The following is an 18,766-nucleotide window of genomic DNA, read 5'->3' as shown; positions in this document are numbered from 1 at the left end:
AGAAATACCTGGGTCGGTGTGGTGAGTTGCTTCGTTTCTACCTTCTTCTATTGCTTGCAGATTTGTAAATTACTTCTATATAAAAAAAATTAATCCTTCCAGTACTTATTAGCTGCTGAATACTACAGAGGAAATTATTTTATTTTTGGAACACAGAGCTCTCTGCTGACATCATGACCACAGTGCTCTCTGCTGACATCTCTGTCCATTTTAAGAACTGTCCAGAGTAGGAGAAAATCCCCTTAGCAAACATATACTGCTCTGGACAGTTCCTAAAATGGACAGAGATGTCAGCAGAGAGCACTGTGGTCATGATGTCAGCAGAGAGCACTGTGTTCCAAAAAGAAAATAATTTCCTCTGTAGTATTAAGCAGTTAATAAGTACTGGAAGGATTAAGATTTTTAATAGAAGTAATTTAGAAATTTGTTTAACTTTCTGGCACCAGTTGATTTAAAAAATAAAAGTTTTCCACCGGAGTACCCCTTTAAAGTGCACCAAATGTTCAATAAAATGCACCATAAAACGTGCCTTAAATGAAATATGTCATCAGCATCACCCACACTAACCTATTGGCTTGTAGTTCGGGTTTGCTGATTGGTGCCTCCATTCCTCCGATATTCCTGGTTTTCTAGAAATGCAAATGAAGGAGCTTCCTCATAGTAATTCCATCCAGACCCTTCTCCTCCTCTGTGAAATCTCTCCTGCGAACCGAGAGATTACACTTCATATTGGTCCGTGGCCGCGGCTGCGCATGCGCAATAGTCACTGATATGAAGTGAAACCTCTCTGCTAGCCAGAGAGATTTCACAGCGGAAAAGAAGGGTCTAGAGCAGTGGTCTTCAACCTGCGGACCTTCTGATGTTGCAAAACTACAACTCCCAGCATGCCCGGACAGCCAACGGCTGTCCGGGCATGCTGGGAGTTGTAGTTTTGCAACATCTGGAGGTCCACAGGTTGAAGACCACTGGTCTAGAGGGTATAACTATGAGGATGCCGGTCGGGCTTGGGAACTTGGCACAATCTTAGAATCTTGTTCGTGTCTGAAATCGTGGTCAAACCCGATTTCAGACCCCAACAAAAATCGTGTGAAATCGGATGCGGATCAAATCGGATGTGTGTAATGGAGCCGATTTTTTTTTTTATGTAGGTCAATTGATCTGACTTTATATACGATTTCATAAGATTTTAAGTTATAAAATCGTGTACTCAAGTCGGATGGAGAAATCGTGACATGAACGCAGCCTAAGTTAAAACTAGCAAGAATATTTTTGTAACATTGCTAGGGAGTTCACATGAAAGAGGTGCCAGTAAAGTATTATCATAATTCCATATGTATAAGGCTAGGTTTACACTGAATTAGTGATGCCGACATATACCGTAACGGAGGGCAGAAGATGCGGTTCATTCCAATCTTTTGAAAAAAAAGTCACCTTTCGGCTAGGATTCCACTTGTTTTTTTTTTCCAGCGTTTTTTTCACTTAAAAAAAGGGCAGAAAAAACGGCAGTGCATTTTCCTGCGTCTGACTTTTTTTCTGGCGTTTTTGTGTTTGCCGTTTTTTTTCAAAATGTGTTGGGTGCCCAAAAAAAAAAAAAGGATGCAGTAGAGATGAGAAAAATGTATTTAAGGCAATTTTTATTTTTTATAATGAACTTTTAATTATTTTTTAATAAAGCGTGTATGTGTGTTTCACTTTTTTTTCTCTATTTTTTTAAAAACATTTTTTAGGTAGTACTACTACTCCCATTATGGAACAGACTGTTCCATGATGGGAGTAGTAGTACCTGTACCAATAGACATATCGCCTGATGCGATCGTCCATAATATAGCAGAGATGCGGAGCGGCTCTATACAGCGCTCGCATCTTTGCTCTGTACTCTGGCCAGTGATGGGAATAGAACATCACTCATATCAATTCATATTTTCCGCCCAGAGTGGTGATTGGCTTGATGGTTGCAGCCAATCACAGCTCTCAGAGGGAAATAGGAATGATTGAGTGGCCGGCGTATAGTGCAGAGATGCGAGCGCAGGAGAAAGCCGCTCCATCTCTGCAATAGACAGGACCATCGCATCGGGTATCAGTAGTGACACCTGCTGTGATCCTTCTGTATAATGTATAGATGCGTCCGGCAGCTCTGCTATGGTCTCCTGCACTGCCGTATATATACACTAGAGATGAGCGAACTTACAGTAAATTCGATTCGTCACGAACTTCTCGGCTCGGCAGTTGATGACTTTTCCTGCATAAATTAGTTCAGCTTTCAGGTGCTCCCGTGGGCTGGAAAAGGTGGATACAGTCCTAGGAGACTCTTTCCTAGAACTGTATCCACCTTTTCCAGCCCACGGGAGCACCTGAAGGCTGAACTAATTTATGCAGGAAAAGTCATCAACTGCACAGCCGAGAAGTTCATGACGAATCAAATTTACTGTAAGTTCGCTCACCTCTAATATACACCTATTGATATTTCCCACAGAGAGTTGTGATTGGCTGGAACCATCTGGCCAATCACAGCTCTGCGGGAAATATGAATAGGTGTATATATACGGCAGTGCAGGGGACTATAGAAGAGCTGCCGGACGCATCTATACATTATACAGGGGGATCGCAACGGGTGTCAGAAGTGGCACCAGGGGCGATCTGTCAATTGGTACAGGTACTACTACTCCCATCATGGAACAGTGTGTTCCATGCTGGGAGTAGTAGTACCACTTAAAAAATAAAGAAAAAAGGGGAAAAACACACACACACTACATTTTTATTATTGTCGGCTACATTTTTGTGCCCCGTCCGCCCACATAAATTGATCCCTGTTTAAAAATGTATAAAAATGTTGTTATAAAAAACGTAAATGTCTTTAAATACCATTTTTGACATCACTGCTGTATCTTTTTTATTTTATTTTTTTAATGGTACCCTACAAAATTTTATTAAAAAAGGTATCTCCATCACTTTTTTTGGATTGCTAAAGTCCAAAAAAGAATAAAAATCGCCTGCAAAAACGCCAAAGTTAAAACCCACATGGCGTTTTTCTTGGCGTTTTTTTCACTCCCATAGACTTCAGGGAAAAAAATTCCATAGGCTCAACATGCTGCGATTTTGCAAAAGCGCCAAGGAGCTTAAAAACGCCAAAAAAAAGTGAAAAAGCGCCAAAAGGATTTAAAAAACGCCAAACTGAAAAACCCCAAGTTGAAAAAGAATTTTGCGATTTCTCATTGATTTACAGATAACATCTGGCCGCAGCGTTTTTTGGCCGAAAAAACTCCATGAGGCAGAATTGGCGTTTTTCCCGCCCAAGAAAACAAGTGGAATTCCAGCTTTCAAGCGTTATGCTTTATTTTCAGCAGACTGGATAACGCAGCAGACCGTGCATTATAGTGCATAAGGCCTGTGCTGTGACTCCATTTGGGACATTGAAATGAATGGCATCTGCTGCCCTGGGTAACCATATAGCCGGCATGTTGTTTTCGGCAGGATGCCAGTGATACCTCTGATGGACAGCTAAATCACAGTGTGAACCTAGCCTAATACATGCACATTTTTGAGCCCATATTATGGTCATATGTTCCAGCCCTATTGCAGATCTAATCATCTGAACTGACAGCATCATAGTTATTTATTTAATTCAAATTGCAGTGGAGAAAAATACAGGAGGAAACATTGCACCAGGTCCAACAGTAGATCTCTGTGAAGTTGCTGTTCTTCCAAGAGCAGAGTGGGAGCGTATTACCAACCATGCTAATTCATTGGAAAAAGAAGCAAGGAAACTTTATGAAGAAAAGAAAGAAAGAGAAGCCTTACATTTACAGTCCAAGGAATTGGTGAAAAACTGGACCAATACCTTATCAGTGAGTAGTTCTTTCAAAAAATGATGGAGATTAATCAGTTTCCCATAGCAACCAACCAGATTCCAGTGTTCATTTTTTAGGGGAGTTTTTTATTTATTTTTTTTAATAAAAAAAAAGGATAAATCGAATTGTTTGATATAGGCAACAGCACCAAGTTTTGATAAAACTCCTCGTATGGTCGGCTACCGTTACATGACTAAAATCTGCCATGGATGCTGAATCTGTATGGGAATTCATCTGCCATTGCCATCAGTGTAATAAAACTCAGCCAAATTTCTGTTGATTCGGGCGCAAATTAATAATAGGTGGTGTAAGGTTAGACAAGAGTGTCTAGAGATGCACTAGAGTTATCAAATTGCATAATCTACTTAGGTGTATTCTTAGACAGTATTAAACAGTTTTTCTAAATCTTCCCTTTTGTTTTCACTAATGTATATGGCAGTCGATGGTCTACCAGTAGGTAGACAGACAGGTAGATAATAAATCCTCCCAGTAAGTAGGCAGGTATATAGTGATTACCCCCCTCCCCAGTAGGTAGGCAGGTACAGTGGGGATCAAAAGTTTGGGCACCCCAGGTAAAAATTTGTATTAATGTGCATAAAGAAGCCAAGGAAAGATGGAAAATCTCCAAAAGGCATCAAATTACAGATTAGACATTCTTATAATATGTCAACAAAAGTTAGATTTTATTTCCATCATTTACACTTTCAAAATGACAGAAAACTAAAAAAAAATGGTGTCTGCAAAAGTGTGGGCACCCTGCAGAGTTAATATCTTGTACTTCCCCCTTTGGCAAGTATCACAGCTTTTTTGTAGCCAGCCAAGAGTCTTTCAATTCTTGTTTGAGGTATCTTTGCCCATTCTTCCTTACAAAAGTCTTCCAGTTCTTTGAGATTTCTGGGCTGTCTGTCACGCACTGCTCTTTTAAGGTCTATCCATAGATTTTCAATTATGTTGAGGTCAGGAGATTGTGAAGGCCATGGCAAAACCTTCAGTTTACGCCTCTTGATGTAATCTCCCGTGGATTTCGAGGTGTGTTTAGGATCATTATCCATTTGTAGAAGCCATTCTCTCTTTAACTTCAGCTTTTTCACAGATGGCATCAAGTTAGTATCCAAAATTTGCTGAAATTTTATTGAATCCATTTTTCCTTCTACTCAGGAGATGTTCCTTGTACCACTGGCTGCAATACAACCCCAAAGGTCGATTGATCCACCCCTATGCTTAACTGTTGGACAGAGTTTCTTTTCATTAAATTCTGTTCCCCTTCTTCTCCAAACGTACCTTTGCTCATTCCGTCCAAAAGGTTAAATTTTAACCTCATCGGCCCACAGAACTTGTTTCCAAAATGCATTAGGCTTGTCTATATGTTCATTTGCAAAGTTCAAACGCTGATTTTTGTGGTGAGGAGGTAGAAGAGGTTTTCTTCTGATGACTCTTCCATGAAGACCATATTTGTACAACTATCTCTTTATAGTGGAATAGTGTACCACAACTACAGTGTCTGCCAGATCTTTCTGGAGGGATTGTGCAGTCAAACATGGGTTTTGAATTGTTTTTCTCACAATCCTGCGCGCTGTTCTGTCTGATATTTTTCTTGGTCTTCCAGATCTTGCTTTAACTTCCACTGTTCCTGATGACTGCCATTTCTTAATTACATTCTGAACAAAGGATATTGACATCTGAAAACATTTAGCTATTTTCTTATAGCCTTTTCCAGCTTTGTGAGCATCAACTATTTTCAGTTTCAGATTTCTAGACAACTGCTTAGAAGAACCCATGGTGCTGATTGTTGCGGCAAGGTCAGATGAGTCTGGGCATTTAAAACCTTTGAGATTGACATCACTTGGTCTTCCCAGATGATGATTGAGAACAATCCATGACACTGGCAGGTCTCCGCTTTGCAAAGGAGGCAGTGCATGCTATAAATTCTGCAGGGTGCCCAAACTTTTGCAGACACCATTTTTTTTCCTGTTATTTTGTAAGTGTAAATGATGGAAATAAAATCTAACTTTTGTTGACATATTATAAGAATGTCTAATCTGTAATTTGATGCCTTTTGGAGATTTTTCCATCTTTCCTTGGCTTTTTTAGGCACATTAATACAAATTTTTACCTGGGGTGCCCAAACTGTTGATCCCCACTGTAGGTAATGAGTCCCTTATCCCAGTCGGTAGGTAGGCAAGCAATGGATTATGTAGGTAATGAGTCCTTTGTGTGCATCGCCACTCAGTTAAGATAAACATATCAGGTATGATTCGGCCCCGCGTTCAATGGAGGTTATAACCAGTCCACAGCTAACACACCTTTTTGCTTCCAGCCGTGCTGTAATCCATGTGGTGCTCATTACATCAAAAACATATATCCAATTCACGAAAGAAGAACGGAAGATGGCCCTCACTTGTTCTCAGCATACATATGGTTTATTAAAACAGTCAGGTCGCCCATACAGAGATGGCCAACAGGCCATTTGACGCTAGCGTTAAATGGCCTGTTGGGCATCTCTGTATAGGTGACTCGACTGTTTTAATAAACCGTTTGTATGCTGAGAACAAGTGAGGGCCATCTTACGTTCTTCTTTCGTGAATTAAAAAAGTGCCAACTATCACTGGATACGGTGATAGGTGGTCATCAAGAAGGCAATGGATAGAGTGGGACCATAAACCACCCCTACTGTGTCCTACTTGCCAGTCCCTATAGATCTAACCAGAGCACACATTCTAAAATGGTGACCTTCTCTGAAAGCTGTTAACTCCAGTTCTGAGCCCTGAATATCCAAAACTATAAATATTCTACTATGTCACCGCATGTTTCAGTGCACTGTATTGGTTTACTTTGTCAGGGGACATTGTATACATAGGGTTAAATATCCACGCTATAACTGGCTAATGAGTCAAAAATATTGCTCAACCTATTGCTGATTATTGGGTTAGGTGTCATACGCATCAGCACAAGCTATCAATGCCTTTGGGTGTAAAGAAGGCCTGGGCACCATGTGGATAGCTGCCACACCTGACCACCTGGTCAGCAACAGTTTGAGTAATATAAATGCACAATAAAAAAGAAAAGCAAGTTTTACCTCCCTATCTTTAGCTCAGAAGCAGCTGACATCCTGCTACAACAGCCAGGACAAGACTTAGGTACAAATCTAGTAATCTGACCCCTTAAAATACTGTGGTGAATGCTGATCATGGCAAATAAGTTGTTTATAAGATGAAGAAGAGTCCCTCTGTAAGCTTATCAGTTTCCCCATAACGCGATTGCAGGGTGCTAATGGGTTGCTACAGCATCCAAGGGCCTAACAATAGCTCTCATAACTGCCATGTGCGAAAGCCTGTCTGGCTGTAACAGGACTTAAAGGGCTTATCTATAATTCTGTGGCTATTTTTTTGTGAACTGGTTATTTCCTGTTGGAGTTCGTTCTCTCAAACTACACATCCCATAGTTCCTTGTTTGTAAGTGTGAGGTCACTTTCCTCCCTCTCACACATCAGCCACCTCACCCATTGAAACACAAATTAGTTGCATTCCATTCAAAAGACCAGTATTTTCTAACCAGGATGCCTCTAGCTGTTGCAAAATAATCTCCCACCCAGCGGTCGCTCCACCTATTGAAGCATACAGGCTCCCTTTGCACACCTGACTAGTGATGTCAGGTCTCGGCCGCACTGCAACCTGGGAAAACCGGAGACCTGAGTAATTTTGTATGCTGTTAAAAATAAATATTAAGGTGAAAATCACAGAACAATTGTGAGAAAACCGTCACACACACACGTATAGACACTATATTATAATCTACACTGACTTTACAACACCTAGTCAATAGTCAAATAAAAAAAAAATCCTGGAATACCCCTTTAATAGACTAGCTGTAACTTTTAGGGTAGGGTTTCCTGCAGCTGAACTTCCGCTTGTGGATTATGTTGATACCCATTGAAGTCAATGGGTTTCCCGTGTGGATTTTTTGCTGCAGAAGAAAAGGCTTTCATATTTTCCAGATATTAATTTCTTTCAAAATATTACTTCTTCACAGGGCTTGAGGAAGGAAAAATTACAGGCAAAGAAACTGCGGGAGGAAAGAGAAGAGGAGGAGAAAAAAAGGATAGATTTGGAGGAGGCCCAGTACCAGGCAGAAAAGAGGAAGCAAGCAATAGAAAACGCCAGGATCAAGCAATACAATCAGAATGACAGAGTCAAGACCTTCCATGTATGTCATCTGTTTCTGCCATGGACTCAAATATTCGGCTGCTTTGGTTTGATCCTGTATGAAGCTATTGATGCTCTTGTTTTTATTTCTTTAGTGCACTATTGTGTCTGAAATACAAAACAAGAGCTTGTTTTAATATGCAATCTTATTGCACATTCTATTCAAAAGGATTGGCTCACTAACAGCATTTGTCACCTATTTACAGGATAGATGATAAATGTATGAGCGCTGAAGGGTCCCACTGCTGATACCTCCTCTGATCGAGAATTGTGGTCTCTATGGGGGAGATTTATCAAATCCTGTTCAGAGGCAAAGTTGCTCATAGCAACCAATCAGATCGCTTCTTTTATTTTTAACAAGGCCTCTGCTAAGTAAAAGAAGCAAACTGATTGGTTGCTATGGGCAACTGGGCAACTTTTCCTTTTGCACAGGTTTTGATAAACCCCCCCTACTAAGTGTGTATGGAGCAGTATTTAGCCTGCGTGTCCACCGCTGAATTGAGATCATTGACAGCCAAGCTCTGCACTCTTCATCGGTCCTATTCATCAGTGACTGCTGCTCCATTCACAAGGGACACTTGGGGTCTGCCATTGTATTGAAAGATAGGAAGGGGGGGTCCTAGTGGTTGGACCTCCAACAAACATAGCATTTATGCACCTGTCGTAAACAGACAGGGAATCCATAAGACAAGTTTAATGGGGATGCAAATGTACAACCACCAGCCTTACAGATCAAACTTCTGTCATCATGGGGGTAACTTGTCTTTCTGCTTGTCTGACTAAGGGTGCATGCACACCACGTTTTTGCTATACAGTTCCCGTATACGGTTTCAAGTTAAAAACCATATGGAACTGTATAGAAAACCGTATGCATTGACTTAACATTGTAAACCGTATGTCAAACGCATCATCCGGTTTAGTCCGTTTTGCATCTTATATGGTTTTGTCCATTTTTTTACACGTACCCAAAACCGTAGTCTACCACGTTTTATGGTCCGGGTGAAAAACTCTATTAAACCATATACATTTTTTTTTAACATGGGAGTCAATGGGAACCATACAGAACTGTATGTGCGAAAGGTTCCATGCGGTTTTCACTAGAGATGATCGAACTTACAGTAAATTCGATTAGTCACGAACTTCTCGGCTCGGCAGTTGATTACTTTTCCTGCATAAATTAGTTCAGCTTCCCGGTGCTCCGGTGGGCTGGAAAAGGTGGATACAGTCCTAGGAGACTCTTTCCTAGGAATGTATCCACCTTTTCCAGCCCACCGGAGCACCGGAAAGCTGAACTAATTTATGCAGGAAAAGTTATCAACTGCCGAGCCGAGAAGTTCGTGACGAATCGAATTTACTGTAAGTTCGCTCATCTCTAGTTTTCACCATACAGTTTTTGACTTTGCACGTTTTTTTTTCTTGGAATTTCAATCAAACAAGTGAAACTTTATTCAAAATGGAGTGTAAAGTTAAAAACGTATGCGTTTTTTTCTTAAAAAACGGATGCAACTGGACACCATTTTTCAAACCGTATATGGGTTAAAATTTGTACACACGTTTTGATACAGTTTAGGCTGCATTCACATCTCGTTTAGTATATACGGGCGCCGGATCCAGCTGAGGGAGGGGCAAACCGGGCGCTCCCGTACCCCAGCCGGATCAGCGCGTGACTCCATTTACTTTAATGAGCCGACCGGAGTCAAACGGTGACTCCGGTCGGCTCAGTTTTGACCCGTATGTGGTTTTGGACCGGACCTAAAACCATAGTATACTACGGTTTTAGGTCCGGTCAGGAAACCACATACGGGTCAAAACTGAGCTGACCGGAGTCACCGCTTGTCTCCGGTCGGCTCATTAAAGTAAATGGAGTCACGGGCTGATCCGGCTGGGGTACGGGAGCGCCTGGTTTGCCCCTCCCCCAGCCGGATCCGGCGCCCGTATGTACAAAACGAGATGTGAATGCAGCCATAGTCAGGTTTTGAGGAATCCGTTTTTCATCAAAAACCTGTTACGGGAACTGTATTGCAAAAACGTGGTGTGCATGCACCCTAAGGGTGGGTTCACACCACGTTTTTTCAGTACAGTTCCTGTATCAGGTTTTTGATAAAAAACGGATTCCTCAAAACCTGACTAAACTGTATCAAAACGTGTGTACAAATTTTTATCTGTATACGGTTTAAAACCGTATACAGTTTGAAAAATGATGTCCGGTTGCATCCGTTTTTTAAGAAAAAAACTTATACGTTAACTATTATGAATAAAGTTTTACTTTTTTGATTGAAATTCCAAGAAAAAAAACTGAGCAAAGCCAAAAACCGTATGGTGAAAACCGGATGGAACCGTACGCACATACAGTTCAGTACGGTTCCCATTGACTACCATGTTAAAAAAAAACGTATACATTTAATACAGTTTTTCACCCGGACCAAAAACCGTGGTAGGCCACGGTTTTCTGTCCGGAGAAAAAAAATGTACGGTTTGAAAAACGGAGACAACCGTATACATATGGTGCATGAATGGAAAGTCTATGGGCACGGTTTTCTGTACGGTTGCATACGTTTTTTTAATGAAACCGTATGCCGAAACCGTATAGTTAAATCGTGGTGCATTAAAAACTCAAAGCACTTTCAGGGCTCGTTCATGCAAGACGCTATGTTTGGTTATCTGCTGTGCAAGTTTTCTAGGCATTTGGCTGATCACAATGAAATGAGTTAAATATGTTATTACAGAGTGCTTTGCTGCTTACTGAAGTCATAAAAGAACGAGATGCCCAGATAGAACTTAAAAATCAACAGATGAACAGGAGCAATAGGCAAGACAAGGACATCTTGGCTAAAATGCAGAGGGAATTGGAAGAAAGTATTTATAATGACCAGCAGAAGGCGCTGCAGAGGTCAACCAAGAAGAAGAAGAACGCACAAGATCTTCTAAAGCAGTATGTAAAGGATTCATATTTCATTCTTGGCCTTTATTATGAATTTTTTTTACATTTCCCCACATAAATATTTTTTTGGTTGCGACATACATTTTATGGTAAAATGAGTGATGTCATTACAAAGGACAACTGGTTGCGCAAAAAACAAGTCCTCATCAGTCTGTGGATGAAAATATAAAAGAGTTATAATTTTTAGAAGGCGAGGAGGAAAAAACAAAAATGCTAAAATAAAATTGGCAGTGTCCTTAAGGCCAAAATGGGCTGTGTCCTTAAGGGGTTAAAGGGATTGTCCAGAGAAGGAAATAACTTGTGTATGGTGTCACAGTATAATAAAGCAACTCACTAATATAATGTTATTAGTCATACTGCACAGATCTCTCTGTATCAGCTCTGCTCTCTCCCTTGTAGCTGTGACTTCATGTTACACACAAAGCACCTATCCCTCCCGCCCCCTCTGCTCAGGGTAAGACCATTTATGTGAAGCGAGAGAGCTCATATTACTGCTCATTAGATTTTAAGGCAACAGATAAGACAGCTGTGAGCCTGTACTGAAGGAAACTTCTGCACCTGGGAAAAGCCTTCTACTTCTTTAAAAATCTAATAAACAGTAATATGAGTTTCTCCCCTTCACATTACTGGTCTCTCCCTGAGCAGACAACAGGTGCGGGGGCAAGGATTAAAATTCTCCTTTTAGAAAATGTGATGGAACATCACATCTTCAAGCCAGATAGCTCAACTGACAATGGCAGATTTGTGCAGTATGGCTAATAACATTAAATTAGTATGTTACTTTGTTATACTCTTTGACACCATACACAGCTTGTTTATTTTGCTAGACAACCCCTTTAAAGGAGTACTCCACTACTTTAAAACTCATACCATATTTGCAGGATAAGTGTCTGATCAAGGGGGATCTGACTTCTGGGACCTCTTGCGATATCCAGAACGGGGCCTCATCTCTCCCTGTAAATAGAGCAGCTTGTCAGCATGTTCTTCATGCACTGCCTATGGGAGTGCCGGAGAGTGCAGTGCTCGTAGATCTCCAGTGCACCTATAGAGAATGCATAAAGCATGGGCCTACACGCCACTACATGCACAGAAATACACAGGGCCCAGTTCCAGAGATCACTGGGCATGCCCAGAGGTCAGAACCCCACGATTAGACACTTATCCCCTATCCTGCAGATAGGGGATTTATTATAAGGCAGTGGAGTACCCCTTTAACCCCTTAAGGACTCAGCCCATTTTGGCCTTAAGGACTCAGACAATTAAATTTTTACGTTTTCATTTTTTCCTCCTCGCCTTCTAAAAATCATAACTCTTTTATATTTTCATCCACAGACTAGTATGAGGGCTTGTTTTTTGCGCAACCAGTTGTCCTTTGTAATGACATAACTCATTATATCATAAAATGTATGGCGCAACCAAAAAAACACTATTTTTGTGGGGAAATTAAAAAGAAAAACGCAATTTTGCTAATTTTGGAAGGTTTCGTTTTCACGCCGTACAATTTACAGTAAAAATGACCTGTGTTCTTTATTCTGAGGGTCAATACAATTAAAATGATACCCATTATTATATACTTTTCTATTATTGTTGTGCTTAAAAAAAATCACAAACTTTTTAACCAAATTAGTACGTTTATAATCCCTTTATTTTAATGACCTCTAACTTTTTATTTTTCCGTATAAGTGGTGGTATGGGGGCTCATTTTTTGCGCCATGATCTGTACTTTTTTTTCATACCACATTTGCATATAAAAAACTTTTAATAAATTTTTTATAATTTTTTTTAATAAAATGTATAAAAAAAGTAGCAATTTTGGACTTTTTTTTTTACGTTCACACCATTCACCGTACGGGATCATTAACATTTTATTTTAATAGTTTGGACATTTACGCACGCGGCGATACCAAATATGTCTATTAAATTTATTTTTTACGCTTTTTGGGGTAAAATAGGAAAAAACGGATGTTTTACTTTTTTATTGGGGGAGGGGATTTTTCACTTTTTTTTACTTTTACTTTTACATTTTTTAACATTTTTTTTTACCCCCATAGGGGACTATTCATAGCAATACCATGATTGCTAATACTGATCTGTTCTATGTATAGGACATAGAACAGATCAGTGTTTTCGGTGATCTTCTGCTCTGGTCTGCTCGATCTCAGACCAGAGCAGAAGACGCCGGGAGCCGGAAGGAGGAAGGTGAAGGGACCTCCGTGCGGCGTTCTGAATGATCGGATCCCCGCAGCAGCGCTGCGGGCGATCCGATCATTCATTCAAATCGCGCACTGCCGCAGATGCCGGGATCTGTATTGATCCTGGCACCTGAGGGGTTAATGGCGGACGCCCGCGAGATCGCGGGCGTCGGCCATTGCCGGCTGGTCCCTGGCTGCGATCAGCAGCCGGGATCAGCCGCGCATGACACGGGCATCGCTCCGATGCCCGCGGTTATGCACAGGACGTAAATGTACGTCCTGGTGCGTTAAGTACCACCGCACCAGGACGTACATTTACGTCCTGCGTCCCTAAGGGGTTAAGCTATTAGAGAATGGTTAAAAAGAGGATAATTTTAACAGAGATTGCCCCTCTTTCTTCTCCCAACCAGAAGAGCCATGTGCATAGAGCCATACTCAATCTGCTATACAGGGCTTCATAATACAACATCTGTAGTACGGTGTCCAATAGAGGCCCTTTTTTCAATTAGATGGGAGAAATACAGAGATACATCTGTCATCAACAATATGAATAGGAAATTCATAGCTACTTAAGAGGGTAATCAGCACTACAGTTTAAAACCATTATGTAACATTGGCATTAGGAAGGATTAAACATTAATACCACTACACTGCATACATGTAAATTACTTCTAAATATCTTACTGTCATTACATTTTTTCCCCAGAATGGAGGAGCACAACCATGCTGCTGACCTGGAGAAGCGAACCAGTCACAGAGAAAGTGAAGAGATCCAGAGACAGGCCAGGCTATATGAGTGGGAAATGAATAAATTAGCCAAACTGAAAAAGGAAGAGAAAAAAGAAATAATGAAGACTCATTTGGTGAGTGGGGAGACATTTATATAGCCATGTAGAAAGCTCAGAATATCTTGCAAAATGAAGGAAGATGTCGTCTTCTACTTCAGATCAAAAACAATAAAGCATTTACTGAGTTTTACAACTTTTTATGTAGAGATCACTTTAACCCCCTAAGGCCGGGTTCACACGGCAGAATCTCCATGCGGAATTCCACATGAATCTTCCACACGGACATTCTGCAGCAGCAGAGTCCCATTAATTTCAATCGGATTCTGCTGCTTTGTTCACACGGCAGAATTTCCGCAGCAGCAACATCTGCCACGGAATTCCTGATTCCGGTGTCCCCAAAAACATTGAACATGTTCAGTGTTTTTGCGTATTCCGCAAGGATATGCATTGCCTTCTATGAGACGTCAGGTCCCAGCGCTCTGCTGTCTGTGTACTGCACAGTAAAAAGATTTAAGAATATATATATATAGGACTTACTGTTTTATTTAGAATTTCCTCAAAAAAAAATTAGAAAAGTTATTCAGTTATAGAATACACCATATCTGCCCCACAATGGTTCCTAATAAAAGTACAACTCATCCCGCAAAATACAGTCACACATAAGAAAAAAAATGATGATTGCAAGAGTTATGTGCTAATTACATTTACTCAAGATATACAATTGAATCCCACAGTTAAAAAGGGACATTTTCAGAGTTGTTCCAATTTTAATGCAACTGTTAAGTGGTATAAAACATTATTTAGATCATTTTTAAAGTTTTGATCAGTAATGGTCTGAATTGAAAGGACATAAGCACTTAGTGATTTGTTACTGATCTTCTTCCAACAGGATAGGGGATAAGTGTCTGATTGCGGGGGTTCGGCACCCTGGCTCTCCCCATGCATGGAGCTGGCACTGACACATGCCCCCTCCACGCGTCTCTATGGGAGAGAAGGAGATACACAAGCACAGTATCTCTGGCTCTCACATAGAGATGCATGGAGGGGGTGTTTTTTTTCACCACTCCTTGTGGTGGTCGACACAGCTTCGTGCATAGGGAGAACTGGGCAACGGGCAAGGGATTGCGGGGGGGTCCGTGCATGGATAGGGGATAAGTTGTTTACTACCAGAGTACCCTTGTAATGTAATCTCAATCCAGAAAAAAACTACGAAAAGAAATCAATACATTTACACTGTCAATATTCCTAGGCACATATGGCTGATAGAGACCTCCTTCAAGCACTTGAAAAGCAGATGGAAGAAGAGAATGACGACCTGATAAGACGCTATGTTCTTGCAAAGAAAAAAATGGCAAATCTTAAAAGGGAGAGAGAAGAGCAATTATATAGGTGAGGACTTTGATAAACCTAAAAACTATGCATTTTTCTACTTTTTGGAGGCAATCAGCAAAAAGTAGCCTCTGGGCACTATAGATCTGGGTTTCTCAGCCAGGGTGCCTCCAGCTGTTGCAAAACTACAACTCCCAGCATGCCCAGATAGCTTTTGACAGTCCAGCATCCTGAAAGTTGTAGTTTTGCAACAGCTGAAGGCACTCTGGTTCTAAAGCACTACTGTAGATGTACAAGTAAAGGAAAGTGAGGTACTATAAGTATATAAGTGGGTATACATAGTCCCAGCATAGCCAGTGAATAATGCTCACTATGCTGAGACTGATATGAAGGCTGGTCATAGAGGCAGTCTGTCCAGGTTGGGCAGGATTCTTTAGTTTGGCAGCTGTGGGGATGGTCTCCACTCTGGCATACTGATGCTGCAGCTGCAGAGTATAGGGGTAGAAGTTACATGAAAAGACTGACTGCAGGGTAGGAAGAGCTTGGCTGCATATCAAATTATTGCTGGTGAAAAATCATTACAAGCACCAACCTTTCTCCTAATACCAGTTGGGTCGTGGATAATCGGCCTAGTGGCAACTCTACATATCATACATAGGGAGAACACATGACTTGAACAAGTACCTACAGGTTTATTATTGTAAAGGGCAGCAACAAACAGGCTGTGACAGTCATTCTGCTGTCCTGCAGGGTTATCCTGTACATCTGTTTGTAAAGATAGGATTTAAGAGAACATCTTATTTAAGCAATTCTCTAACATCTTTAAAGGTGAATAAGTTATAGCATGCATATACAGTGGTCCCTCAAGTTACAATATTAATTGGTTCCGGGAAAACCATTGTATGTTGAAACCATTGTATGTTGAGACCATAACTGGTAATTGGTTCTGAAGCCACCAAAATGTCATCCAAAAATAGGAAAAAGTGAGGACTAAAGAAAAATAAGTAGATAACTAATATAGATAAAGCAAATCCTTACATATAAAAGTAAGAAAGATCTGCTGGGAGATGTAGTCCGGGCATGCTGGGAGTTGTAGTTTTGCAACAGCTGGGGGCACCCTGCTTGGGAAACACTGGTCTATGTAGAGTACAGGAGCTTCTTCGGGGTCCTGTACAGTACACAGTGTCCTAAAAAAGGAACATGGAGCCGCTCCCTGGTGGTGTCCAAATGAGCAGCCAAGCCTGGCACAGGTAAAGAGTACAGAACATGTAATACCTCCCTGTACTGCAGGGGGCGCTACCAGACACGAGTCAGTGCATGCACTTCAGTAATAGAGGTGTTTTACCAATGAATGCCTATTCTGATTGGTCGGTTCTTCCAGCCATTGACATGTAGTATTGTATGTTGAGTCTGGTTTCAACTTACAATGGTCCAGAAAAGACCATTGTATGTTGAAACTATTGTATGTTGAGGCCATTGTAAGTTGAGGGATCACTGTATATGAAGATACAATGTAGATTTCCTCGTCTTTATGTGAAATAGAAAAACAGTGGAACGCAGGGATAAAATCACTGAGCTGCTGGCAGCACAGATGAAGCAAAAGCTTGATGATGAAGAAGAACGTCTAACTAACGCTCTGGAGGAAATGGAAGCAAAGCTCAAAAAAGAAGTTATGGAAAAAGAGGAGAAAAGAAAAGCAGATCTGAAGGCAATTACAGAGCACAGAATCGCCATGGTGAGTACATGATCCTTGGGTCTTTTATTTAACTGTAATATCAGGGGTGTGGAAATAAAATAAAAAAACTACCTGTCCATGGGACTAAAACGAAGCACAATCTACTTGTCCCTCATGACAATCAACTTGTCCTGGTACATAAAATAATTCCAACCAAAATAGTATGTAAATAAGGTCTTTATTAATAGAAACTTAATAGTAGACCAGTATGTCACCCCATTAGGTGGATAGGGCCCCTGGTAAGTAAGTCCGCCCCATTAAGTAGGTAGTCCCCCCTTCAGGAAGGTATGTCCCTTTATCAGGTAGATACGTCCCCTCATCAGGTAGGTAGACAGGTAGGGATCCCCTAGTAAGTAAATAATGCCCCAGATAGATATGTCCCCCCCCCCCCCCCCAGTGGGTAGGAAGGGTGAGCTCCCCCAGTAGGCAGACAGAGCCCCAGAAAGATATGTCCCCCATTAGGTAGAGCTCCCCCATATGTAGACAGGTCCACAGATAGATATGACCCCAATCAGTTAGGGCTCCCCAGTAGGTAGATAGGCCCCCAGATATATATGACCCCCATCAGGTAGGGCTCCCCAATAGGTAGTTAGACCCCCAGATAGATATGACCTCCATCAGGTAGGGCTCCCCAGTAGGTAGACAGGCCCCCAGATAGATAAGACTCCCATCACTGATGGGGGTCGTATCTATCTGGGGGCCTGTCTACCTATTGGGGAGCCCCACCTGATGATTAGGTGGGGCTTCCCAGTAGGTAGAAAGGCCCCCAGATATATATGACCCCCAGTAGGTAGGGCTCCCATTTAAACAATTATACCCCCTAAGTTTCAACCAGGGTGCCTCCAACTGTTGCAAAACTACAACTCCCAGCATGCCCGGACAGCCGAAGGCTGTCCGGGCATGCTGAGAGTTGTAGTTTTGCAACAGCTGGAGGCAACATGGTTTGGAAGCACTGCCCTAAGTACATAGGGTAGCCCATAGTGGTAGGCAGGTCCTCCCTTATATAGTAAGTAGCCAAGTTTGAGTAAGTAACTCACTGCTACTTACATCTCCGTGTTCCCTGCGGGGACTTCCTGGCGGAGATGCGCGCAGTGAGTGACGTCATCAAACGCTCTGTGCAGGACTTCAGCATCCCTTCGTCCTGCGTGGCACCTGCGATGACGTTACTCATCACGCGCACCTCCGCCAGGAAGGCTCGCTATATGCTGCAGCATACAGCTGCAGTGTATAGCAGTTTAGTGACGGGGCAAGACAGTGTTTCCTCGTCATAGGTGAATTCTTCCTATCGCTGCTTGCCTGAAGCAGGGCTAAATGCCTGATGAATTTACCTGCCCGGCGCCCAGAACTGCATGTCCCGGGCATCGGGCGATACAATTCCAACATCCCTGAATATAAAGGCAACATGCCAGCGGCTTTCACTCCTGCTGTCACCACTATATAGGGGCTATGGAGACCTTTTTGAATATATCCATGTGCGCCATCAGTAAAACATACCTCAGAATAACATTTTGAACATGTCCGCCACATGCAAATTTAAGGCCTCCCTTAGAAAAAAAGTTGGCTTTCTGTTTAATGTCTTGTAGTAGAAATCAATGTGTCACTTATGTGTCACACTCCTGGATAAAGCCCTTCCCGGTGAAACACCTTGGGGGTTTACTGTGGGGCTGGGGTGAGTCCTGGGTGCTGTATGTATCTGCTGCTACACTTTTGCTTATTATTCTTATTTGTATT

General features: G+C 41.6%; 1 protein-coding gene across 1 annotated transcript in view; it reads left to right on the top strand.

Annotated features, from left to right (window-relative positions):
• Positions 1–18,766, top strand: part of CFAP210 (cilia and flagella associated protein 210) — a 31,232-nt gene that overhangs the window by 2,415 nt on the left and 10,051 nt on the right. Inside the window, exons 2-7 of the mRNA XM_056535610.1 lie at positions 3,634–3,845; positions 7,878–8,051; positions 10,777–10,982; positions 13,890–14,046; positions 15,221–15,360; positions 16,843–17,035. Coding sequence (XP_056391585.1) covers positions 3,634–3,845; positions 7,878–8,051; positions 10,777–10,982; positions 13,890–14,046; positions 15,221–15,360; positions 16,843–17,035 — 1,082 coding nt within the window. The remainder of the gene's footprint in view (positions 1–3,633; positions 3,846–7,877; positions 8,052–10,776; positions 10,983–13,889; positions 14,047–15,220; positions 15,361–16,842; positions 17,036–18,766) is intronic.

This window comes from Hyla sarda, chromosome 8 (assembly GCF_029499605.1).
Source record: "Hyla sarda isolate aHylSar1 chromosome 8, aHylSar1.hap1, whole genome shotgun sequence".
Taxonomy (NCBI): domain Eukaryota; kingdom Metazoa; phylum Chordata; class Amphibia; order Anura; family Hylidae; genus Hyla; species Hyla sarda.
Note: the sequence above shows the minus strand (reverse complement) of the source record. Positions and strands in the feature narration are given on the sequence as shown.